Here is a 25,013-nt window from a genome sequence, read left to right as displayed (position 1 = left end):
AGGGTAATGCTTATACCTGTTTCTGGCAATAACAGACAATAGCTTGCAGCTGGTAAGCAATTATAGACTTGGGCTTTCGATGATCGCAAGTACGATCTGCCCATCCAAGGTGGGCAGATCGTACGAGCTTTCAATAAGCATACGACCATCGCAAGACAAAAGTCTTGCGATGGTCGTAAGGTGTATGGGCACCTTAACTTTCTCAAAGATCCCTTTTTTTTTTTCTTCATAGATCTGTCTATCTTTTGTCAGTGAAAATGGTTGCATAATGACTATGTGGCTTCAGACTTTGTTCTTGCAGCACTGGGGCCTTGTGTTTAATGTTCTCAAGTAGCACGATCTGCATTGGGTTTGTATGCTCTGTCTGTGTTTACTTGGGTTGACTCTGGATGCTTCAGCTTCCTCTAAAAAAAAAAAAATACCAAAAATAAATCACTCTGAGTGGAAGAAAAGGCACAGCATTCTACTTCTGTAGTCACATCTTGCCAAAGACTGCTGGTGGATAGTCATGGTTATTCAAATGGTTGATAATGTCTAAATGGCATTAAATAGGCAGTTTAAAGTTCTTTAAATCACCTTAAAGGGTAACTGTATATAGCTGAAAAGTTCTCAAGTTACAGACTACATTTTCTGTTGAAATAGTTGCAAGTTGTCTCTAGAGCATCATTTCACTGGTACTACTACTTGTGACTGGTTGATTCAATGAACAGCCCACCAGTCAGACTTGCTATATGATGTATACTAGCCCAATATATTAACATCAAAGTGACACTAAACACAGGAGTTAAGTCTTAAATATGCATTCAAGGACCCTAACTATTAACAAAAATGTATCTTATTTGTGTATCACTCGGCTGTAGCTCCTCAAATCATCTCTGAATTGGTGCTGACACTGTCCTTCCTTCTGGAGGGGGGCTACTTTGTTCCCCATGGTCCCGGTGTGTGTTGTAAAGTAGCCATCGCTCCAAGATCACTCCTGTGATAGACTACAATCTCAATACAAATTAGTAGGGATGCACCGCTACCAAGTACCGTACTCGGTACAAGTACAGATACTTTTCGAGCGCCAAGACTAGAATAGAGAAAAAATCACTTTTAATGTATGATATTGTTTTTATAAATATAAATAAAAGGATGCACCGACACCATTTTTGCAAGTACAAGTACTGATACATTTTTGTTTATTGTCATGTGACAGTTTTTCTAAAACAATACAGACTAATAATTTCAGGACAGTGGTGGAGCGCCAGAGCCAGGTCCCAGCTGCAACCAATGCAACCCTGGTAGTTCTCATGAAAATGCCAAGTGTCGGCACTGGTATCTGAAAAATATTGGTGCAGCCCTACAAATTAGTAAACTAATCATGAGATTGTAGTCCATCCCGGGAGTGAGCTTGGAGCGGTGGCTACTTTACAACACACACAGGGACCAGTGTCAGCACCAATTTAGAGATGATTTGAGGATCTACAGCTGAGTGATACACAGATAAGATACATTTTTGATAATAGTTGAGGTACTTGAATGCATTTTTAATATTTAACTCCTGAGATCAGTGTCACTGTAACTATATGGTCAGGATCAGGAAGGCCCCATCAATTACTGGGCTATATCTATTGACACTGGAAAGCAAATACAAAGAATGCAGCAGTTGTACACAGTATATTGGCTTAGAAATGAATGAAACTTCAAATGGACCCATCAAACCAGATTTGTCAGATTGTCAATCCATGTTTGCAAACTAATGGGGCATCTAATGAGCAGGTGAGGCAGCAAAGGATCAGGCCTCGTTCACACCAGATACAGTGTGTTCCGCCCCGATAGCACTGCCTCGCATTGCGGCCGGCTCACTTTTTTGTGGGGCAGGAGGGGGCGTGGCGTTCCATTGAAGTGTATGGCCGCAATACGATTGGCCGCATGGGATTGCAAAGCACATTATGCCTGCGGTCCGGTGCAATCAAAATGACCACAGGCATAAAGTACCTTGCGATCCCGTGCGGCTGATCGCATTACGGCCAGAGAGCGTGGCTACAGTGCCATTCACTTCAATGGCCCTCCACGCCCCCTCCTGCCCCACAAAAAAGTGAGCCAGCCGCAATGCGAGGCAGTGCGTTTCTGGCTAGAATTGGTGCCTGGCCATAGGTGATACTTTAAAAACTTTTACTGTTCATCAATTTAGTGTTATCAGTGATTGATGGCCATAGTGGAACGCTTGTATGTAAACAGCCATGGCTGGCTGTTTACATTTCAAACAGATTTCCCGCTCATGCACGCCACCTGGCGGCGGGCACGAGCGGGTCCAGAAAGGACATTTAAAAATACCCAACTGCATTCAAGAAGCCGCCGTCTGGCCTTATCAACGGCCGGACGGCAGGTGGTTAAGGAAACCTGTCACTAGAAAAATAAAGAGTCCTCTGAAAATTATATCCCTCTTGCTTCAATACTGTAAGTCACTGACCTAGTTTAAGTATGTAGGAAAATACTTTTCTGATCTGCAGATTTGTTACCGCCCGGAACTTCCTCACAAGGACACCGCTGCCGCCCCGAGGCTGGGCCTCGGTGGCCTTGTGGGGAATCCGGGCCTGGAAACAAATAGTAATACACCCAGAGAATTAGCATGACAACCAGGAAACTAACATAAGTAGATCAGCAATAACAGCCTCATATTTCCTTCATGACTGGTTTACTTTATGCCATTTTTACACATAAGCCCCTAAAATATGAACATTATTGAGGGGAGTCTATAATCCAAACAGCAATGTTAAGCTGGTGTATATCTACTAATAATAAACACCACATACATTTATCTGACAGTGGACTACTGTGATTCAGTTTACTGAAATTGATGTGCACAACTGCAAACGTTTATTTTGCTTGCTACCAACATAACTACTTTGTTTTCCTTGGTGTCAGGTGCACTGGAAATATTTGCTTCAGTGACCCCTAGTGGTCCTTTTTATGTTAATATTTACTAACGTATAAATGGGAACATAAAACAAATATAAAATAGGTGTTATCCCAATTTGGCTATAAAAGTGGAAATGCACTTTAAAGTTCATGACTGCGTCAGGCTAAGTTATGTTTACACTTATTAACCCTGTCCCTACTGTGCTGGCAGATCTCATTATCAGTTATAAACTAGACTTCAACACTGTCATAACACAGTTTTTTAAAGACTTAGACGCATTGTATGTTACAGTGATATTAAAGTCAAAAGGATTTTAGTCTATTTCAAATGCTGATGAAATCACTTACAATGGAATGTGCTCCTTGATGTTTAAAAGTTTTAGTTTCCTGCAGAATCCGCTGGTCCTCTGATCACTGGTCCTGATTTAGAGTGGCTCCTTTCTCAAGGAGAGTGCTGTACAGTCACCCTTTTGTGTGCTTGTAAGCTATATGTGTCTCCACAAACACACAGACAAAGCAAATCAAGCTACTACCCTCCCTCCTGTACCCCTCTCCACCCTCCTCCAAGCTAGTAGATGAACAGTTACTTAGGTCTGCTCTGTCCTTTGCGATCTTGTCCTGGACAGGACGTTCAGGAAAGCTGAGACCTGGAAACAGCTGTTCACAAACATGAAGATTGTGTTTGGGCAAAAAAGTAAAGCAATGCTTTGCCGGGCAATGTATATTTGTTTGATCTGGATTCCTTATTGAAAACAGTTTGAAAGTTTAATTCTACTTTAATGAGAAGTAGCCAAATGAGTCTGTTTAAACAGCCCCGATGCTGGCGACGTACACTGTACGTCGTCAGTCACGAAGGGGTTAATTTGTTCTTCTATTTTCACTTTGAAAACTGCTCAGAGTAGCCTGGAATCTGCAGGAAGGCCTTCAACAAGGACACATCTAAAAGGTATTTTTAGATATGCTGTGTGAATGGGAACACAAAACATATTGGGGGTTTCTCCAATTAGACTGCAAAAGTGGAACTACAGTTTAAGGGCCCAGTCACACATGCAGCAGTGGTCTATAGTTTTCCGCACTGGATAAACGCAGGTTACCTCTAGGACACATATAGAACACCATTGTTTTCTATGTGGCCCTTTCGCACCATAATGTGGGTGTAATCTGTGGTGCAGAAAAACGCAGACATGCCTCACTTTGGCTTTCAGAAGCAATTACATCAGCACTTATGAAGTATGCAACCACTGTCCCCAAAAGAAGAGACATGCAACTGAGAGTTTGCAGTCACGTGACCACAAAGAAAGATTAAGAAAAGGTATTTCTTTGTTTCTTAATATGTTTATTCCAGAGACTGTCACAGCAATGTCAGCAGTGTTATTTGGTTGTTTGTCGGGTTCATCCTTTCCAAATATTATACAAGAATGCAGATAGTAAAGTACAGTAAATGTTGGCCAGCGACAGGACAATTTTAGGGCCAGTTCACACCAATTGCGCTGTGTTCCAGAGCGGTAGCTGCTGGAACACGATGTAATCGTATACTAAACTCCCCCCTGCAGTCTGGGGCGGGGAGGTGTGATCAGAACATTGTGTTCCGGTGCAGCATTTTTTTTTTTGTGTTCGCACTGGACCGGAACGCAAGCAATGTTTTGCCTTGCGTCCGATCGCACTGCAGGCGGGCGACATGGCTGCGGTGCCATTTTCAATACACCACCACGCCCCCTCCCATCCCATAACGAAGGGGGGAGTTTAGTGCTACCGCTCTGGAACGCACTGCAATTGGTGTGAACTGGCCCTTAATGAGCAAGACTAGGCTGAAATGCACTGGAGACATTAGGTACCGTCAAACAGCAGGTGCTGGAGCTGTGTACAATTGGGACAGGGGCAGCACAGTTTTGATCAGGAAGAATAGGCTGGTGTATGCCTTTTATTTATATGTTTTACTATCAGAATATGGAGGGGTGCAGTTCATGCGAGTGGTACCATGAGAGGTGGTTTATTTGCACTTCCTGGTTAGACGATGCAGAATTCACTTGTTGCTGACCAAAAAAGGATTACTTGTTCTCTCCAACCTGGAGTGCTGGACTTGGTTTTCCAGTGTCCATGTCCAGTTTTTAATTAACACGCTTTTCTGTGGGCCTTTCTGGAAGATAGAATTAAGAATTAGCGATCACTTTATTGAAAGGCTCCCGGCACCAATACTGGTGGGTGGAGTAGGGAGCCCCCCTCCCCCGGGGCTGAACGCTGGTTCCTACTGCCAACTTCTAGTCACTGCAAGCACAGAAGTGCTGTAAGGGTTGTCAGGAGACATACTATTCCACACACCCAGAAATGTAGGATTGTATCGGTGCCAGTAGATTTTAATCTGAAGTCAGAGGGCGATTCTGCCACTAGAGACAAATTGCCAGTGGCAAGACCGCTAAGAGGTTGACTGTCTGTACCTAGGAAATCACTCCCTCAGTAGCTGGATGCAGCGAGATGTCGCTCTGTTGCTGGCCTACATGCTGCTGAATTCTGATCACTAATTATGGGAGCGACATCTTGCTGTTGCGTCTAGGGAGAGTGATTTCATAGGGACCAACATGCAGCCTCTTAGGGATCCTGCTGCTGGCGGATTAGACAAATCACTAGAAAACAGAGTTGCCCGTCTCACATCGGCCTTATGCTACATAAAAACCTTACAAGTAGGTGTGATTTGGTATTCCTGCATCAGGAACTTGCAATGTCCTGTACCAAATCTTCTGTTTACAAGCAGCAGCTGTCACCCCAATATGATCGGGTGACAGCGGCTGCATCTGAAATCAGAAGAACACTGGCACACACCGCATGTAATATGATTACATGCGGTTATGAATCAATCACTAACCCTAAACTCATCAATCGTATGTGCAAGGATAGTGATTGATTCCTAACCACGTAATCATATCACAAACGATTACATGCGGTGTGTCAATGTTCTGCCACTTTCAAATGCAGCTGCTGTCCCCCGATCATTAAAGTGACATTAAACCCTCAGATTTAACATAAAACAATACTGTAATGTGTGCCTTACTGTAATCCATGGTTGTTTCCCTTCTCTTTGCTGCTCTTCCTTTTAAATCTGTATCTGTTCTCATGCTTATGGAGAACTTCTGTTTTGCAGCAGACTGCCTTGTCTCTGGAATGGCTACATGGTGTCTGTGTATAGGTTTGTAACCTGAGCCAGCACTACAGGAAGAGGCACTCAGCTGCAAAGGGAAGTTCTCCCCAAGCATGAGAAGAGATACGGATTTAAAAGGAAGAGCAGCAAAGAGAAGGGAAACAACCATGGATTACAGTAAGGCACACATTACAGTATTGGTTTATGTTAAAAAATCTGAGGGTTTAATGTCACTTTAACTTGAACGGGTGGCGTTTAAATTTGGATTTCTGCTGCAGGAAGTTATATCCCTAAACGCACCTAAACTATAGGTGTGAATGGGGGCTTAGAGCGATGTTGTAGTTCATTGGCTGCTGGATAAGTATGTGTAATGACCGTTTTTTTACACAGACTATTGGTGCTAAAATTCTTCCCCCTGACAGGGTTGCTCTTATTTCTGCTGTGTCTGAATTTGTCATTAAAAGTGTGACAGGCAGGCAGGGATGGTGCAATGGTGATGCCTTTGAGTCTCCCCGTAATCCAAAACCCCTAAAGGACATTTCTAGCAGCTTGCAGAATCCCTGGCACATAGAATATGGGCTACTTTAAGTGTACACAGGGGTGAAGATACTAAATATGTGTACCCAATAAAAGTAGTCATTGCATGATATATATTACATTAGATGGAAACCCTAATTGTAAACATGCAGAGCCATTTGTCCTGTGAAACTGCATGTACATGAATTCTGTGCAAATGAGGCAAAACTAAATGCTATCAGTATATTTTCTTTCCAGGTGGAATGCAATTCATTCGTAAGAGAAGAGTGGCTTCATGTCACCATTCATACATGCTGTGCGCATTTGCAAAATGAACAAGTCGTGTGTTTGGTGTCATTATTGTTAATGGCCCCCCAAACGCAGCAAGACGTGATTAAAGCTCGCAGCTCATATAGCTGTATTAGATTTTTTTACTGCATGTAGGAGCCCACTGAAATGAATGGGCTGCCCTAAGCGGACATACAACAAATACACTTAAAAGAGAACTATGGGATCAGTGTTTTTCCCCATAGTTCTCTTTAGGGTCACAGGAGGACATATACTAACCTCCTCCCGTGACCCAAAGCTCAGTATATTGCAGGCTATTGTCCTCAAAATATAACTAGAGCAGCCGGGATGGATCCTGACATTGCCGTCATGATCCACCCAGCTGGGTGAGTGACGGCTGGCTCTGTCTATCCAGAGGCAGAGCCCACCCCCTCCCCATCCATTCCTCCACTCAGTGCTGGAGGATCGGGGAGGGAGGACTGACATTCACCGCTCTCTGCAGGGAGACGATCAGGAAGTGAGCAGATGAGCTGCATGTTTCTGCTCACTTTCCGATCAATAGAGCCGAACCTGTGCCAGCTTCTTTGACACAGGTCGGCTCCAACTATGAGGAGTGGAAATCACTCACCTCATAGTTCTATTTTAAGGCCCGGCTCACACTTTAGCATGCTGTGAACATGCGCCAAAAGCACGTTATTCTAGTACATACACGCATTTGCATTGCATTTGAGGTGCCATTACTTGTTAATAACACCACAAATGTGATCAAAAAAATGCGGGAAGCTTGCAGCTTAAAATGCTTCAAGACCTTCTTTGCCATGTCTTTCATGCATGCAGCAAACCATTGAAATTAATGGGCTGACATGCAGCAAAAACGCTCAGGAACGCGCATGTTGACGCCTTACAAAGTACATCAATGCAGATCTGAGAGTTGACCATTCAGCAACCTGGATAAACATACACATTCTCTATATCTGGCCTCGGCTATTCTCCTGAGATATAGATTGCCTGGGACAGAAATCATGGAGAGCTCCTGAGGTAAGGTGTCCGCTAGCACACAGCATGATGGAAGAGTTAAACGCCAGGAAATCCCTCCACATATCATCTCATCTCTCAAGGAGCGCCGGTGGATGACGTCACATGGTACGCCACTGTCGCGTCTCTGCCGGTCACGTGGCTCTGACGTCATCACAGCTCCAGGATTCGCCGGGCAGTCGGCGCGGGATTGTGAATCCGGTGTTGGGGGTTTAGTCCAGGTGAAATGTGTGACAGTCCCGGCGTTGTCTGTTAGTCTCTGGTGTCCGTGTGTGCCGGTTCCTATAAATGACTAGGAGGGAGGGGACATAAATACTGAGTAGCCACGATTTGCTATTACTGTCTTATGCTCACCATACACATTGCAATCTGACTGTACAATATCTGTATAATCAGCATTAGATCTACTGAAGCTGTGTAATATGAGGACTAGTCTAGTCAATCAATATATATCCAGTCAGAATATATATTGATTCCACTTACTCGGTGGCGGATTGTACAATCAGATTGCAATGTGTGTGGTGAGCTTTAGGGGACCATGTCATGACTGCGAGTTGTAGTAGATCACCGGCACTCCATACATCGTCTCGGTGCACGAACGTGGATGGCGCCATGTAACTCAAAGTGTTAGAAGATCGCCAGCACCTGCAAAGTTCAGGGTGTGAATTCCTCCTTTGATCCCCACACACACATATGTGATGAAGGTATTTTTGTTCTTCATCTTACAATGACATCAGAACACCAATGATTAGCATTTTATGTCTAACACACGGTGGTATCTGCTGGCTTTCCTTGTGTTCTATGTACACGTTGTTGTATATTATCACACCACTACGTCTGTTTGATTGATGGTGGGACATAGTGACGTCGCAGGGCTGGTACTTGGTCTCTGTGGTGTATTATAGTTCACTATATGTCTATCGCTTATGTTCTACAAATGTCACTATGTTGCCCTGATGAAGGGACCCTGCGTGGCCCCGAAACGCTGGCTTTGGTGATGCATGTACAATTCACACTTTGAGTGCTGGTGATCTTCTATTCAACACTATGATGGCGAGTTGGTTGCAGCGGTTAGAAGGCTAACGCCAGCTGTTAACAGCGTTTTGAAGCTTGTGTTGTACTCCCCATAGTCCCTTCAGCATTGTTCATCACCATCCTAAAACATTGCAACTGTGTCTTTAACATTGTGTGTCTTGTAATTTGCAGATCCAGCAAAATGTGCTCCTTAAATTTGTTCCCGCCACCTCTTCCTCCTGGAGATGTGATGCTGTATGAACACAACAATAAGATGATGCCATGGCATACCAGTAGCAGCCCGCCCACTTCCTTTAATACCTCAGTAAGAGACTTTAACAATAGAAATCATTGACACTGGACACCTCTAATGGACTGGGTGGTTACACTCCTTGTGATTATATACGGGTGTGGACATTTAAAAATGTACAAGGAAAAAAAAATCTACTTGTCCCTCATGACGTATTTAAGCATGCGAGAAGTGCTTCTCATTGGTCAGCGCGGTCAGGTGACCACGCTGACCAACAAGTACTCACAATTTGCAAACGAAATTCAAAATCCACAGAGCAGGGCTGCACTGGACAACAGTATGGAGTATGGATAGTACACCTGGTACCGGCAGAGCGGAAGGACCGCTCACTGAAAGGGAAGTATAGCCGGGGGGGAAGAGAGGGGGCCAGATTTCAGCAGGTAATTCAGTTTTCCCAAATTACTTGGGAAAGTGAACTTACCCTTTAATTCACATTGTGCGTGTTAGAGAGCGCTGCTGCCCGGCTACCACATGGGGGACGGACCAGCGGGTACAGCTGCCGAGATCACTTGTACAAAACGAGTGACTGCTCCCCCGCTCTCTACATTTAGACCTGCTGCTTGCCTGAAGTAGGGTAAATGTAGAAAGAAAGTACCCGCCTGGCGCCCGGAACTGCATGTCCCCGGTGATAGGAATTCCACAACCCTGTTATATTGTGAAATGAAGGAAACGCAGGCCAGAGGCAAGATCTGTGTGGACAGTGAGTTTGGTTTGGGGGCTCCTGTGAGGTACTGTTGCTAAAGGTGTTCGTGCAAACATAAATCATATTGTATGTATGATACTTAAGCTGAACTCTAGGCAGATGTAAAAGACACATTAATGCAGCTTTATAATCAATAAAGGAGTTGTAAAGCCCCAGCATATACTATCCTGGTATAACATCAGCACTGTAATAGGAATACACACTAGAGTTGTTTTTGATAATGCAATAAAAGCTTACTTGAAAAAATCCCTTTTTATGTAGTGAGTGCCGCCTTCTGTCTGCTCATCACTTTCATCAACTTCCTGGACTCCCAGTGTGCTTTGCACCAGTTTCCCTGCTGCTTGATGTGATGCATTCTCGATTTCTCGAGACTACATACCCCATCATGCAATGCTTCCAACAAGCAATGATAAGGTTACATTGTTTAGACATTGCGTTATAATTCAGAAGAAAGGCTTTGCGAGAGTTGTGACACAAGGAAGTGCATATTCACAAGACTGGGTGAAATTGTGTCAGTGCATTGAGGAAGTACATCCTATGGCCATCTTCCAAAAGTAAGTTTACACACTTAAAAATTCAATATAGAAATACAGATTTATTTTTAGTTTTTGACCATAAATACCCCTAATACATGTTAAAGGAAAAGTATTGGGAGAGTAAAACGTACTCTTCTCAATACTTAGCTGGAGTGTCACGCGCTGGCTGTCACGATGCCGACTCTATAGATCGAGAACTGAGCAATCGCAAACCGTTGATCGCTCAGCTCACGGCTTCTCCCTGCAGAGAGTGGTGACTGTCAGTCACCGTTCCCCACAGGGATCCCTTCCCCTCTCTGATCCTCCAGCACTCATTGGAGGGACAGACAGGGGAGTGGGTGGCTCTGGGTCTAGTGAGGCAGAGTCAGCTGTAAATCGGGAAGCGGGGTGGAGACTGGCAATATTGTCCCACCTGCAGTGCGGCTCAGCACTGATATATAGCGGGCAATAGCCACTATATGCTGAGTTTTGGGTCACAGGAGGACATTAGAAAATGTGCTCCTTTGACCCATAAGAGAACTAAAGCCAAAAAAGGTTTGACTTTTTAGTTCTCTTTTTAAATTCATTTTGTAAATACAAGCAGTGTAAGTACCTGAATTTGACCAGGTATCAGCCTCTTGCTGTCCCTGTACAGCAGGGTTGGAATTTAAGAGGAAAAAGCAATACATGGAGCCAATCAGTTCATGTCCTGAAAGGAGCATAGGAAGAGAAAAGCAGCGTGACAGAAGATAAGCTCATCACTGAGCTGCTTCATTGTCTAGTCACAGGCTGGGGTGAGTCCAGGATGACCTGGGCTCAGAGGAAGTTGGTTGAATGATGCTGGCCATCAGACTGAGGACATCCAATGGGGGAGATCTCTGGAATAATGCTGAATACCGCAGCAAAAGCTGGCCGTCTTATTTCATCTTTGACTGGACTATTACTTTTTCATTTATTTCTTGCTGGAGTTCTGTTTTATTCTTCTGACTTTTATTTTTTAGTTAATACAGTTTTTATGGCAATTGTTTACCTACAAATGTGTTCTTGTGTTTTATAGCTGGTAAATATTCCAGAGATTACAATTCCTCTGGATTCAGTGAAGGTTCCGGGTAGAATGGAAATGAGTAGCAAAGCGGCATTTATTCATCATAAGGAGAGCGTGTGGAAGAGATGCCTGAATTCTTGGTGAGTGGCCCTGCTTATTGTCTTTAAAGTCACATGTCTTTGTTAGCTATTGTGATCTATGTGACCCTTAAGGAGTGACATTGCCCTCGCTTGCAGCCCAACTCCAGTTTCAGTAATAAAAATAAAATTGGATCCCCAGCAATTCTGTAAAATAAAAATGCAGCTTCTGCTGCTCTACTCTGACACTCCCCAGCAACTGCACCTGCTCAGCAATCCAGTGATGCACGTCTTCCAGCTTAGATGACACCCAGCATCATTTGGTCCACTTCCTGTGAATCCAGACTCAGACTGCACTGCCCACCCTGGACTTGCTGCAGAGAGGGATGCCATGTCATCACAGAATTTAGGATCTACCCAGGTGACCGCGCTGACCAATGAGTGCTCGCCATTTGTGAGCGTAATTTGAAATACATAGTGCAGGGCAGCGATGCTGACTACGGGGAACAGATCGTACCCTGGCAGCCATGAAGGGGAGGGAGCGGGGGGAGAGGGAGCAGATTGGTGGGTGTAATTCTACCTAATCATATAAAGTACACTTGAAAAGATAATATACATAATCAGTAATGAACCACCTGAAAGGTGACACCATGGACAGCCTCTAGTAACAAAGGGGGGACAACATAAAAAAGAGCCATGGTACTGGGCAGATAAATCTGCCATTTGCGATCAGCTGCTGTCACCGTTGAAGTTAATGATCGAGTGTCGGCCACTGCATTTGCACACCGCATGTAATTGTGATACGATTAGGAATCATTCACTCTCCCTTGACTCATCGATCGTGGGATAGGGAGAATGATTCCTAACTGCATGTAACCATAACATGCGGTGTGCCGGCGTTCAATTGCAGCGGCTGTTACCTGAACGGGTGACAGCTGCCACTTGTAAACAGCAGATTAGGGAATCCTGCTGCAGGAAAATGCAAGCTCCTGACACAGGAATCCCTAATCGCACCTATAGATATAGGATTAAATGGGGCCTTAAATATACCATTTGAAAGAGTGTTGTTATATCTAGAGGTGCACCGAAATAGAAAAAATTGTCAGGCCGAAACCGATACCGAAAATGTTTTTATTTAAATTTTTAAAAATGTTTTATACATTTTATTTTTTATAAACTTTTACATTTTTTAATATTTCTTTTTATTCATTTTTTTAGTAAATATTTTTATTTTTTACTTTACTTTTTGGGGCTTCGGGGAAATATTAGGGGTCTAAACAGACCCCTGATATTTTCCTTTTAAAATAGAAACACAAAGTCCTCAATCTCTTTTTCTGTATCCCCTGTTATCAATGAACAGAAATCTTCTATACTGAGTGTTCCTGTTCATTGATAACATGAGAACATTGTGTGTTTACTATAAGTACAATCATGAATGAACAGGAGGGGATGTAGATCACCCCCATTCATTCATAATTGAGGATATAGTAACCATACTATGTCCTCAATTTATCTACAAACATTCAGCGATCACTGATCAGTGACTGCTTGTACCCGCTCTCCTCTCTGACACGCTGTCACAGGAGGCTGAGCGAGCAGTGCGGGAGGAGAGCCCAGCCTCCTGTGACAGCGCTGTCTCCGCCCCCACACTGCTCTGCCGGACTGAGATAGGCGGCCGAGCTGTGTGGGAGGAGAGACAACGGCCGCTCACAGCGCTCTTGTCCCGCAGCGCTCGGCTGGCTGTCACTTTCTCTCCTTCCCGCTGGAACACAGAGCAACACCCAGCGGGGAGGAAAGAAATCACGGATGCGCCGATGTATCGGCAGGAAAATTGCACTTTCGTCATTATGCCAAAAGTGCCATTTTCAGCCGATATATCGGTGCATCCCTAGTTATATCTGATCTATCCTTTAGTTTTTTTACTAGTATAATGAATGGCCACTAAATAAGAGTCAATGGAGCATAGGAAATAAGTATTTTGCTTCTCAGTGCCATCTAGTGGGCATAATGCAAGATTACATGAATAAAATGGAAAAAATACATTCCCTTGTAAAGATATTACTGGAGAACATTAGTTTTGGAATATATCTACAAACGTCACAGTGAATAGTTCATAAATAGACCCCTTCGAGGTCAGTGTTGTAGAGATAGCAAAAGTGAAAGATTTTGAGTAGCTTAGCAAAAAAACAAACTGGGCAGGGCTGACACCACTTAAGCTGGTCGTACGCTGCATAGATTTTCCAAAAAACTTTCATACGAAAGAACGTTTGTACGAAAGTTAGTTATCGGGGTCACATCGACAATTATTTTCAACTGTAGTGACGAAAAAAGAAGGATGGAAGCATTTTTCTCGAACAAACACAATTCTAACGGTAAATGTGGTTTTTGTTCAGGCAACTCCAATATTTCCAAAATCTAACGTTAAAATCAAAAGAAATGTAATTCAACATTTGTCAAGTATCTGCCGGTATTATTGGGTGGTAAAGAAAGATCTTTCGTAAGACCGTTCGTTCAGAAATCTACTAGTGTATGGCCAGCTTTAGTCACCAAAAATGCTGTATGTGGTCAGCACATGACCGGTATTAGGCATTTCTAATAGATCACAAGGTATTTTCCTATACTTGCAGGCATGAAATCTGGGGGGGTGTGCCTGTATTGTAGAGATGTACTGCATATTTGCTTGTTTCTTTTGCTCTGACATGAACTTTAAGGTTTGCAAGGGGATGCATAGTGACATGCTTACACATTATAACCGTAAGTACATAGCAGTTGGGTTTTGTAAAAGAGCAATATTCCATTTGTTAAGGAGCAATCTGAAGGATGCCAGGCACCTGTCTCGCACATCACTATAAACCACTCTCTCAGGTGCTGATAGCAACTCAAAGATCTTCACAATAAAGGTGCCCATACACTGCACTACTGCCCGTTCAGCATTGCGGTCATCTGAAGCCCGCCCCTCAGGGGGGCGGGCTTGCGATGATCGCAAGTACGATCTGCCTGTCCAAGATGGGCAGATCGTATGTTGTTTTTTTTTTTTTTTAATTACTTTACAACCATCGCAAGAGTAAGGTCTTGCGATGGTTGTAAAGTGTATGGCCACCTGAAGAGACAATCCCCACACGAAAATGCTGCTCCTCAAGACGAACCGGGGAATCCTTCCATCATAACCAAACAAAGGCCGGAGCGCCCCTTCCATGTGAAGAATCATTTATTATTTGAGAATAAAAAATATCACATTATACTCGCAATGTTCCAATACGGAAAGCCTGTTCTGTGATGACAATGATGCCAAGAAAGGATCGCATTCAATCTGTTTCATGAGAACAAGAAGGATTGAATGTGATCCTTTCTTGGCATCATTGTTATCACAGTACCAGCTTGCCATATTAGAACATTGTGAGTATAATTCTGGTAGAAACAATTGCCGCACAAACGACTGATATCACAAGCTGGACAATGAATATTCCCGAAGTCAGAACATGCTGTAAACAAACACAGGCTGCTCCAACTCTAACATGTTTCACCACATGGCTTATTCATAGAGATGGAGAGATTACAACCATTTATTGTTGTCTTTGTAATCTCTCTTCATCTCTATGAATAAGCCATGTGGTGAAACATGTTAGAGTTGGAGCAGCCTGTGTTTGTTTACAGCATGTTCTGACTTCGGGAATATTCATTGTCCAGCTTGTGATATCAGTCGTTTGTGCGGCAATTGTTTCTACCAGAATTAGTATCAAGCTGCAAGTGCTCTTCTTGCCTGCACAGACAAGAGGGATGGGGCTATGTGACTATAGGACAAGGAATATGAACAGTGGCTGCTTTGTGAGTATTGTCAGTGTAATGTGATATTTGTTATTCTCCTATAATAAATGATTCTTCACATTGAAGGGGCGCTCTGTCCTTTTTGTGTTTGGTTACTTTTCTTGCATGACTTAAACACTGTTCCTCGCTGATGTCACACAATTTGTATATTTCTTTCCAGGAAGCAAATGGGACTTGCTGGGATGCTTGAGGAGATATCCAACTCAGAAGAAGAGGGTAAGATCCATGCCACAACAAGAGTACAGTCTAAAGTCCATATCTGCACACTTGCTCCTGGTCAGCAAGTCAAAATGGCAGACAACTAGAATGTAGAAGTGGATGTCCGCAATGGCAGCCCTCCATATTTCTCTCATAAGTTATTTATTTTCAATGACAAATTGCTGAACCCGTTAATAATCTCCTGTATGGGTATGAGACAAAACAAATCATTGCATTCCTATTAAATGTGTAGGTTAATTGGCATCTCCATCTGTTTGTGTTATGTTTCTAGTTTTTACTTTTCGTTACAGTGCCCCAATTTCTGTGCCGTGTGTCCTGCTGCTGCCTTGCTTTATGCCGATGGTCTTCCTCTTTCCATGGGTCACTGTTCCCACACCTGTCAGTAAGTCACGCTATTGTGAATGTGCAGCTGCGGAGGGGTAGATCTCATGAATACAAGCAATGGATCTTTTGGGCTTAGTAAACAATCTGATTCCTTATTTTATATATCTGTTGTAGGCTAACATAGAGAATCTAACCTCTGACTTTGTTCTGGGGAATTTGTAGGTGATTTAGCCCCACTATTTAGTTTAAGGGTTTTTTTTGTTTCAAATATAATAAAGGAAAGTCTGGGAGAAGAGGGCTATATAAAGATATACTCGCCTGAACCGTGACTGCTGCACCAGTCCCTTCAGCCTCTCTTCTCCTTCCCTCCAGCGATGGAATGCCCTTTGGCGTCCTCATGTCCTATACACTGTATAGAATGTGATGATTCGCAGGACCTTCGACTGCTGGAGCGGAGGGGGAGAGAGGCTGGAGGGAACCAGTATAGCAGCCAACCGGCTCCGATGTTCAAGTGAGTATACGTTTTTTATTTTAATTTCTAGGCGAAAACAAGCACTCAACCCTTGCAGTGCAGTGGTACCCTCGGTGCAAGGGTTAAGAACAATTGTGCCTGGAGTTCTTCTTCAAAGGAGAATTATGAGGTGAGTGCTTTTCACTCACCTCATAGTTTTAGCCGACCTGTGACAATGAGACTGTCACAGGTCGGCTCAGTAGATCAGGAGGTGAGCGAACACGTACCGGCGTTCGCTCACCTCCCGATCCTATCACGGCTCTCTGCCGTGACAGGGGAGTGGCTGGATTCCCCCCTCCCCACTCCGATCCTCCAGCGCTGACTGGTGGAACGGACGGGGGAGGGGGCGTGTACAGCTGGCTCTGCCTCTTGATATGCAGAGCCAGCTGTCACTCACGCAGCTGGGCAGATCTCGACATCGATGTCGGGATCCGCTCCGGCTGCGGCGTCTCAGTATACCGCGAGCTGTAGCTTAGCTTAGGATGACGGGAGGACGCTAGTTTGTGTCCTCGCGTTACCCTTAGGAGAACTATGGGGAAAAGCCCTGACCCCATTGTTCTCCTTTTAAGGTTTAGTTCTGTTTTAGAAGCAGAGTGCATAGCTTCTCTCTGCATCTGTAATATATGACCTATCGCTATCAATTACTGTTCAGCTACGTGTCATGCAACAGTTCATCAGCACAGTTCATCTATAGCGGGATCAGAGCTAGGAATTGGAATGTTGGGATTTTCTCATCTTTAAGTACTACATTCCTGAATGAAGTTTGTGTCCACAGATGAAAAGTGAAGATCTCACAGCAGAATTTTCTCAAGGTCGTTACTGGTATGTATGTCCTCAGAGGCGCCTTAATTGTCTGCTGGTCATTCTTTTCATGGTAAAACATATTGTGTCCAGTGAAACTACCTTCACTGAAGCCTACACAACTGTTTTGGAGCCACCAGGCAATACAGGGGTAGATCTTCATTCCTCCAAATATTGTTTTACCTCTTGTGACTTCAATCTGTAATATGTATTTACTACGTACAGTTTACTATGTAACTGTAACAGCTACACATGACATGCTTCAAATGTGTAGAGATCTGGGACATGCATCTTGATCATTGTACTGTCCAAAATGGCAGAGAATTGCAGCAGCCAAAGGACTGTCCTATTGTGACCAGAAGCACTAGTATTGCCTTGAATTTGAAACGGCTGAAGTCATATTGCTTTGTTCTGTCTTGTAGGGTGAGCTGTTCGCTCAGGACTTTAGCTTGGCATCCGCACACAAACAAGTTTGCTTTGGCTCTTGTAGATGACTCCATTCGAATATATGCAACAGGAAGGTAAGACAATGTGGAGGGTTATACCGAACTAGTCATTGGGGAAATACAGTGACTGAAAAGGATCACCAATTCTATGGTGTGTGTGTGTGTGTGTAGGTTTATCTGCTAAATTGCCGAACCGTTTCATATTTTTCCTGATTTTAGGGGCTGTACACCTGCGCTAGGGCATGCCCCTCACTGATCTACAACGGAGATCTCACCAGTCATTGACATGTACCTATTTTCCTCCTCATTAGGCAGAAGATTTCCTTTGGTTACATATTGAGCATATTTTCCAAGAGATTTTATAATGTTTTTAAATGCATAAAAGTTTAAAACTCTTGTTTCCACTGTCTGTCATAAAAAAAAACCGAGACTTTAGTTCTGCTTCAAGGTTACTGTTTAGTTTTTGTTTTCTATGTAGCCTTGTACCAATGCACTGAAGTGTCCCTTGAACCATATAGACAACTTTTATTTTGCTGATTGTGTACTAGTACTAAACATAAGGCAGTAGTATATATTCTATCACTTTCCATTCTGACCCCACATAAAGTTTTGATGATGCTGAAGTGCTGCAACACTAAGAGAAGCAGATGTTGGTACAGCAGGAACACAACATTTCTTGCTACCTTGGCTCATAATATGAACTTTGATACATAGACATAATAATTAACCTTGTATCCAGAGTTAAAGACCATGAAGTGATTTTTGTGACTGCTTCTTATGTTGTAGCTCAGTCACACCCATATTAAAGCATCGTCTACAGAAGGATGTGGCTAGCATGGCATGGAAGCCTTTGTGTGCATCTATATTGGCTGTAGCCTGCCAGAGCTGTGTCATTGTGTGGAACGTAGACCCCACCTCCTTATCAACAAGGTAACCACCATATCATGGTGAATTCTATGAGTATTGTTTACTGATTATAGATTATCAGAAGTCTTAATGTTTGATTATATGAAACTGGAGACATGACTGACATTTTAAATACATTTCTTTTATTAATTTGATATATTGCTTTTACATATTTGTGTTTTGTATACCTCATAGAATCATCTATTCTTACTTCCATCTGTATTTCTCTGGATATGTAGAAATCATTTTCAGTGGTCTTTGTGACCTTAGATAAACATTTTTTTTTTCTAAGATGAAACTGAAATTGATATTGTCTCCACTCTTCATTGTTTTCTATCAATAGGCCTTCCTCCGGCTGCTCACAGATCCTCTCACACCCAGGTCACAGTCCGGTCACTAGTGTTTGTTGGTCTCCTAAAGGTAGTGTGTTGCTGTCTTCATCTCCTGTGGACACAGCCATGTTGGTGAGTAGTGACATATACTGCTCAGTGTAGTATGTGTGCTTCATCTACTTTGTAGATTTATGTATATTTCTATGGTGTGTGTTAACCATAGGTGTGGGATGTGTCTACTGAGACCTGTGTACCACTGCAGAGAGTTGGAGGAGGAGGTGTAACATTCTTGTCTTGGTCACCTGATGGCAGCAAGGTGCTTTCATCCACACCATCTCCTGTGTTCAGGTAAGGAGAAATGTTCTGAAGTTCTTGGTATGTTGGAATTGATTCGTAATACAGTGCCATTATCTTGCAGGGTATGGGAGACCCAGATGTGGACATGTGAGCGATGGCCAACACTCAAAGGCCGTTGTCAAGTACGTTTTGTTTGTTTTTTAGTTTTTTTTTTTTTAGAGCTCATCATAGTTGCGTCTCCTGGTGCATTTCACTGATCATTTGTCTTTTGGCTAATTGTTTCTCTTGTCTCTCTCTAACCCTTCAGACTGGCTGCTGGAGCCCAGATGGAAGTCGCCTACTGTTTGCAGTTCAAGGAGAGTCTGTAATATATAGTCTGTCCTTCACTGCTCCTGAAGGTAAAGTGTCCTTCAATAAATATTTACTGACAGAAATCAGACCCCCTGCTCCTCTAAACTCAAGATGCCACAGTGCAGTGAGGTTTTTAGTAATTTGACACATTATTTCCTATGCTGCCTGTTGGCTAAATACACAAGACATGAACTGTTGTGTAAAGTACTAATAGTATTAATGTGGAAATCTTAAGATTTGCTGTGTCATTGAGAAAATGTAGAAATGTTTATTGTGCTTAGGTAGTACCCCTGGGAAATGGTATTCCTCCTGAAATATAACCGTGCACTTCCTGGCATGTGAGTGTGCCTAGGCATTTATTTACCTCAGGGATGTCCAAACTGCGGCCCTCCAGCTGTGGTGGAACTACGAATCCCATGAGGCTTTGCAAGATTCTCACAGCCACAGACATGACTCTCGGAGAGATGCTTCATTGCTATGTTATTTTCTAAAGCACTGCTGGCTCTGACCTCTAGTTTTAGGAGATTTGGACTGAGAATTAGTGATGGTACTATTGAGCAAAATCCCTGCCTCTACCAGGGTGGCTGCTTCCAAACAGGAACCATGCTGAACAAGGCACGGGAATTCACTAATGGAGAAGTCCTTTTCCCTCTGACTTTTTGGGTGCAGATTCCAGAGCTCGGCTCCTCTTTAAAGAGTCACTGCTGAGCTGTTAGCATATTGAAAATGGAACGCATCCTAAGGACACGTGAATTTGAAAACTCTCAACAACGTGTGTTGATATTGGCTGAAATAGGGGAAAGTCCAAGAAGCAGACAGACTGGGAACAAGCCACAAAATGCTTGGCTCCTTCTAGGTAAACCTATTAAACCTAAAATAGGTCAAAGGCATGGTCAGCCAGAGCCAATATTTGATGACACAATTTTATTCTGTTCTAGCGCTGATCTTGCATCACTGCACAGCTTGACGGGCCTTTAAATAATAAATGCAAGATGAATAAAATGTTTGTTCGTATTATTTGCATTTTTTCAGGAGTTTATCACAACCGGAGTTTATTTTTAGCCAGGCGTGTTGAGGATTAGATATTTTCCTAGTATTGTCATAAAAGCCTTTGTGGATGATGAGTTTGCACAAAGCAGAAGTGTTTCCAGCTATTTGAACTTTGTAGTTGGGATATTGATATATTAAATGTACAACATTTATTAAACTTAAGAGATACTTTTTGAGAAGAGTAGTTTATATGGTCAGTGGCATTCACACTTCAGGGTGTGTTTTATAATAACTTGGCCCTTCTGATATCACTATACAGGTGAGATGCACAGCTCCGTCGGTGGAGGTCGAAGTGCAACAGTTGTCGCTGATGTATCCGAGACCGCTTTCGACACAGAGATGGGGGAAATCAGGTGGATATAAGATACCAAGTCTGTCTAACATCCCTAGTTTTCAGAAAAGACCATTCTTCTATATACCTGTGTTACAGAATCGGTGGAGAAATCCAGTCCATGGTTTGGGATCCAAGTGGAGAGAGGCTTGCCGTAATGTTGAAAGGTTGGAGTCTTGCTGATACAGACTAATCTGGATTTGAACCCATTGTTGTACTATGTGTTTACATTTGAGTGGTGTCTCTGCTTTTTACAGAAAACCCCAATGACAGTACAAGTGAATCAGTGATTGCTGTTTACAGGACAAAAAACAGTCCCATATTTGAGCTGCTTCCTTGGTAAGTGTCTCTTACTAATGCTGTGAGGGATGTGATGTACTAGACCAGTGGTGGCGAACCTTGGCACTCCAGCTGTTTTGGAACTACAAGTCCCATGAGGCATTGCAAGGCGCTGACAGCCATAGACATAACTCCCAGAGGCAGATGCATGTTGGGATTTGTAGTTTTGGCACAGCTGGAGTGCCAAGGTTCGCCACCACTGTACTAGACTGATACGGAGTATTCTCTTTTAGCCACGTCTCTCAAAATAGGATCTAGGACAATGGAAAAAGATGGATTGGCTGCCTTCAGATATGACATTTTCTGCACTAGGCCTTGAGCACTTTATTTTAGAATATGAAGGCTGTCACAGCTGACCTGAATTTTCTAGTTGCCTCACAGTCATCATGACTCTTTGGCTTTAATATTTTTATTTGAGTCACAGATCCAGAACCAGTATGCACATCAGTAAAGTCAGAGTACCTGGAGTGCATACCTGTTCTTGGTCAATGAGTAGGAAAGTAGCAAAGTTTAAAGGATCATTGTAACAGCCAAGCAAAGAAGATAGCCAATTACTGCTTCCATATTTCTCTTCTGAAATATTTATTTTAGTGTAATGTCCTTCATTAGTTATGAAAAAAAGTACTTGGAACAGCTAAGTCTGTGTGATGTTTCTCAAGCTAATAACAATAGGTGCACATTTTTATGCCATTGCCTTCCTCTGTAGAAAGTAGTGATTGTGCGTGCGTATTTGAGTGATTTGTGACGCATTTGTTTGCATCGCTCCTCAAATAGACAGTTATGACACAGTGGAAGCTGATTGTGTAGCAGAGGGAGAGAGGAGACAGAGCTAGTAGTGTAGGGGAGGCAGCTAATTATGAATCAATGGGACAGAGTGGAAGCAGATCTTGAACCATCATTCATCTGTTTCTTAATGATTGTGTAGTTGATTAGATGGCAAAGATGAATTTGGCATGTTCAGCTTGGGGGAGGGGGGGAGCCCTAGAAGCAACCTACAGCTGACCTCCAGGCACACATTATAATGGAAGTTAATGTAGGCATACATGAGTTAAAAAAAAAACATTAAAGCCCAATTTTACTTTAAATGGCCATTCCAGTTACACCAAAAAGCAAATACTGTGCAACTTCTTACAGCTTACGTTTTTCAAAATCAGCCACAGCCTAGCCTGTCTCCTGCCAGCATGCTGTAGGATGGGTCCCTTGTTCTCTGTGGGGAAAATAGTGATCTCTGTGCAGAGGTGTAGAGCTACAAGTCTTTCTCCACATCACTAAACAATGTTAAACGTTTGATTAGAGGACTTGCTGAATGACTAGGCGTATCCTTCTGGTATAATGTATTCTGAAACCCTAACATCATTCATTTTTTGTCTCCAGTGGCTTCCTTCCATGCAGAGTGGGCGAGGATCTGCACTTTATGCAGTTTCACCCGTGTTTCTCAAAGGGGGCACTGCTCACTGTGGTAGGATATCCATGTTGTCCTTTGCTACATATCACTTATGTTATACATCCGCAGTAGTCTGATTGTTCTTTCCTTCCCCAGCTCTCAAGCTCTGGCCGCCTGTTCCATGTGCCCTTCTACTTTGTTAACGCACAGCATCCGCGATTTATTCCAGAGAATGAAACCATGCTGGTAGCAGACTACGGCACTGCAAAAGACAAAACGATGCTTTTTACGCAAAACTAAATGTTGTTAAATCAACGGTTGGCCTTTGTTATTTTTACCAGCACTACACTGTTCAGATGTAAGACTATATTAGTGAAGAGTTAGATTGTTGGCTGATATTGACACATGTAAGAATGAGCAGGGTATAAATAGTGGGAAGGAAACTTGTGGTAATAGCAGCAATGCTGTTAGCCTGGCCATACATAATCTAGCACTGCCTGTGATAACCAACTTCAGATTCAGATACACTGACAGGCAAAAATGCAATTTGTCTGCATTTTATGTTTGCCAATAAGGAAACCTGCCCTCAAGGTAGTCGCTGTCAGAGCAAGTGCATGAGTGTAGGATTTGTATGTAAAGGCAGCCTGAAAATGACTCCCCTGCTAATCATGTTGGCATTTAACCGGTGGTAATGTTGCCGGTGTCTAAAATAATGCTCAGCTTAGTTCCCGGGAATGTGATATTTCAATCCCTCACAGGAAGTAATTATAATTTGTAGTGTCATTTACAAATGCAGCATATACCTGATTCTCTGCTAAAGTATCATTGACTGAGCGTAGGCCTTTAGCCCTCGTTCACACCTGAACGTTTTGTAGCGCGTTCTACGCTCGACGAACGCTCTACAAAACGCTCAAAAATATAAATCCCATTGTATTCAATGGTCTCGTTCCCACCTTGGCGTATTTCCGCCCATCCCTAACGCGCTTTTGTTGCGCGTTTCCATTGGGGTACAGCCAAGTAGCCTTCAGAAACGCGCGTTAGTGGCGTGACAGACGCGCATATGCAATACGCCTAGGTGTGAACGAGACCTTAGAGATCCTTACTAGAAAACCACAGTGAGCAAAAATGGCCGTATGTCTTCCGAATAAATAGTACAATGCCGGCTTTTTTTTAAATGTACTTATTACAAATGAAAACCTGGCATAAATACCTGGTGATTCTGCCAGTGTCTGACCCTCCCCACCACTGCAAATCCTTGGTTTCCTGATATTTCCTAATCATGCTAACTATGGACACAGGCCCATGTTGAGGTGGTCTTGTTGAATCTTTGCCTCGGGGCCTTCAGGATGCTGTGTTGATGCACAAGTCCTCTAGTTGGCCTAAACTCCCCCAGGCCAGCACTGCAGAGTCTGATCAACAATGGCACCTTATAGGAGTTGTGTTGTCAATAGAGCAAGCTGTTGGAGAGAACTGCAGGTTGGACCGGTCATCATTAACAGTCTAGACCCCAGCCATCTGAGCTCTGGGAGGGTAGAGGAGATACAGGGGTCACATGACCATCACCAACACTAGTCAAAAACAATTTAACAGACATTTTGTTTTATTCATATGGATTGTTTCAGAATAATAGGCATTTATTGTAAACCAAACGCACCTTAAGATAAGGTAAAATGACTCTTAGGTTCTGTATATAGACACTTATTCATAAGCTGAGTAAGATAAATATAAGGATACATACTCTGTCTCTAATTAGCGCAAATATTGAATTTGCTGACCATAAATTTAGCGCCATGCCACAAAACAATATCCCTGTGATTCTAATTGTATGTACAAGAAGTATTTTCCCTTTTATTCTCTGTGAAAATAAACCACTTCGACACGTGTATACTCTGCAAGACCTAAGCCCATTGATTCAAGTGGCTCTGCCATTGCACTATATATTGTTTTTGGGAAGACAAAAAAGACTTTGTTTTGATTGTATTGTCTTTCTTCTGAATATTCAAAATAAAAAGGTTGTTCAGTTTTAAAGAAAACCTTTTTAACTCTTGCAGTGGGGCTGCCTCTGCACGGAAAGGGTAAAGTGCTTGTTTTTGTCTAGGTAAAATAAAAAAGTTATCCTCACCCGATCTTTGAAGCCGGCTGGTTCTTAGATCGGTCCTTCCAGCCTCTCTCCCCCAATCCTGTGTCATCATGTCCAATACACTGTGTATTGGATGTGAGGACACCGAGGTACAATCCATCTCTGGAGCGCTGGAGGAAACAGGCTTGAATGAGTGCTGTAACCGCCAGCCAACTCCGAGGTTCAGGCGAGTTGAATTTTGTTATTTTTTGTGGAAATTGAGCGTTTAACCCTTGCA

General features: G+C 43.0%; 1 protein-coding gene across 2 annotated transcripts; it reads left to right on the top strand.

Annotated features, from left to right (window-relative positions):
- The first annotated feature begins 7,998 nt into the window (after positions 1–7,998).
- Positions 7,999–23,044, top strand: AAAS (aladin WD repeat nucleoporin). 2 transcript variants are annotated; one of them, XM_018556214.1, is made up of 17 exons: positions 7,999–8,087; positions 9,078–9,215; positions 11,476–11,603; positions 15,526–15,581; positions 15,875–15,966; positions 17,195–17,241; positions 17,643–17,741; positions 18,453–18,596; positions 18,916–19,036; positions 19,128–19,252; positions 19,323–19,383; positions 19,509–19,599; positions 20,862–20,955; positions 21,033–21,100; positions 21,191–21,272; positions 22,647–22,731; positions 22,813–23,044. In XM_018556214.1, the coding sequence occupies exons 2-17, from the start codon at positions 9,093–9,095 to the stop codon at positions 22,954–22,956; spliced, it is 1,560 nt and encodes a 519-aa protein (XP_018411716.1). In that variant the 5' UTR covers positions 7,999–8,087; positions 9,078–9,092; the 3' UTR covers positions 22,957–23,044. The 2 variants fall into 2 exon arrangements, with proteins under 2 accessions (XP_018411716.1, XP_018411715.1); XM_018556213.1 differs by having other exon boundaries at positions 7,999–8,097; positions 9,083–9,215.
- The last annotated feature ends 1,969 nt before the right edge of the window (positions 23,045–25,013 follow it).

The sequence above is a fragment of the Nanorana parkeri genome, unplaced genomic scaffold (genome assembly GCF_000935625.1).
Source record: "Nanorana parkeri isolate BGI_ZX_2015 unplaced genomic scaffold, ASM93562v1 scaffold228, whole genome shotgun sequence".
In the NCBI taxonomy this organism is placed as follows: Eukaryota; Metazoa; Chordata; class Amphibia; order Anura; family Dicroglossidae; genus Nanorana; species Nanorana parkeri.
The sequence above is the reverse complement of the archived record's forward strand: the minus strand, read 5'-3'. Positions and strand labels throughout refer to the sequence as shown.

Bases quoted from the DNA above. Each gene is read 5' to 3' on its own strand.
- AAAS (XM_018556214.1), top strand. From the start codon at position 9,093: ATGTGCTCCTTAAATTTGTTCCCGCCACCTCTTCCTCCTGGAGATGTG. The intron at 19,037-19,127 runs GTGAGTAGTGAC...TGTTAACCATAG, and splicing joins CTGTGGACACAGCCATGTTG to GTGTGGGATGTGTCTACTGA. The intron at 21,101-21,190 runs GTTGGAGTCTTG...TGCTTTTTACAG, and splicing joins GCTTGCCGTAATGTTGAAAG to AAAACCCCAATGACAGTACA.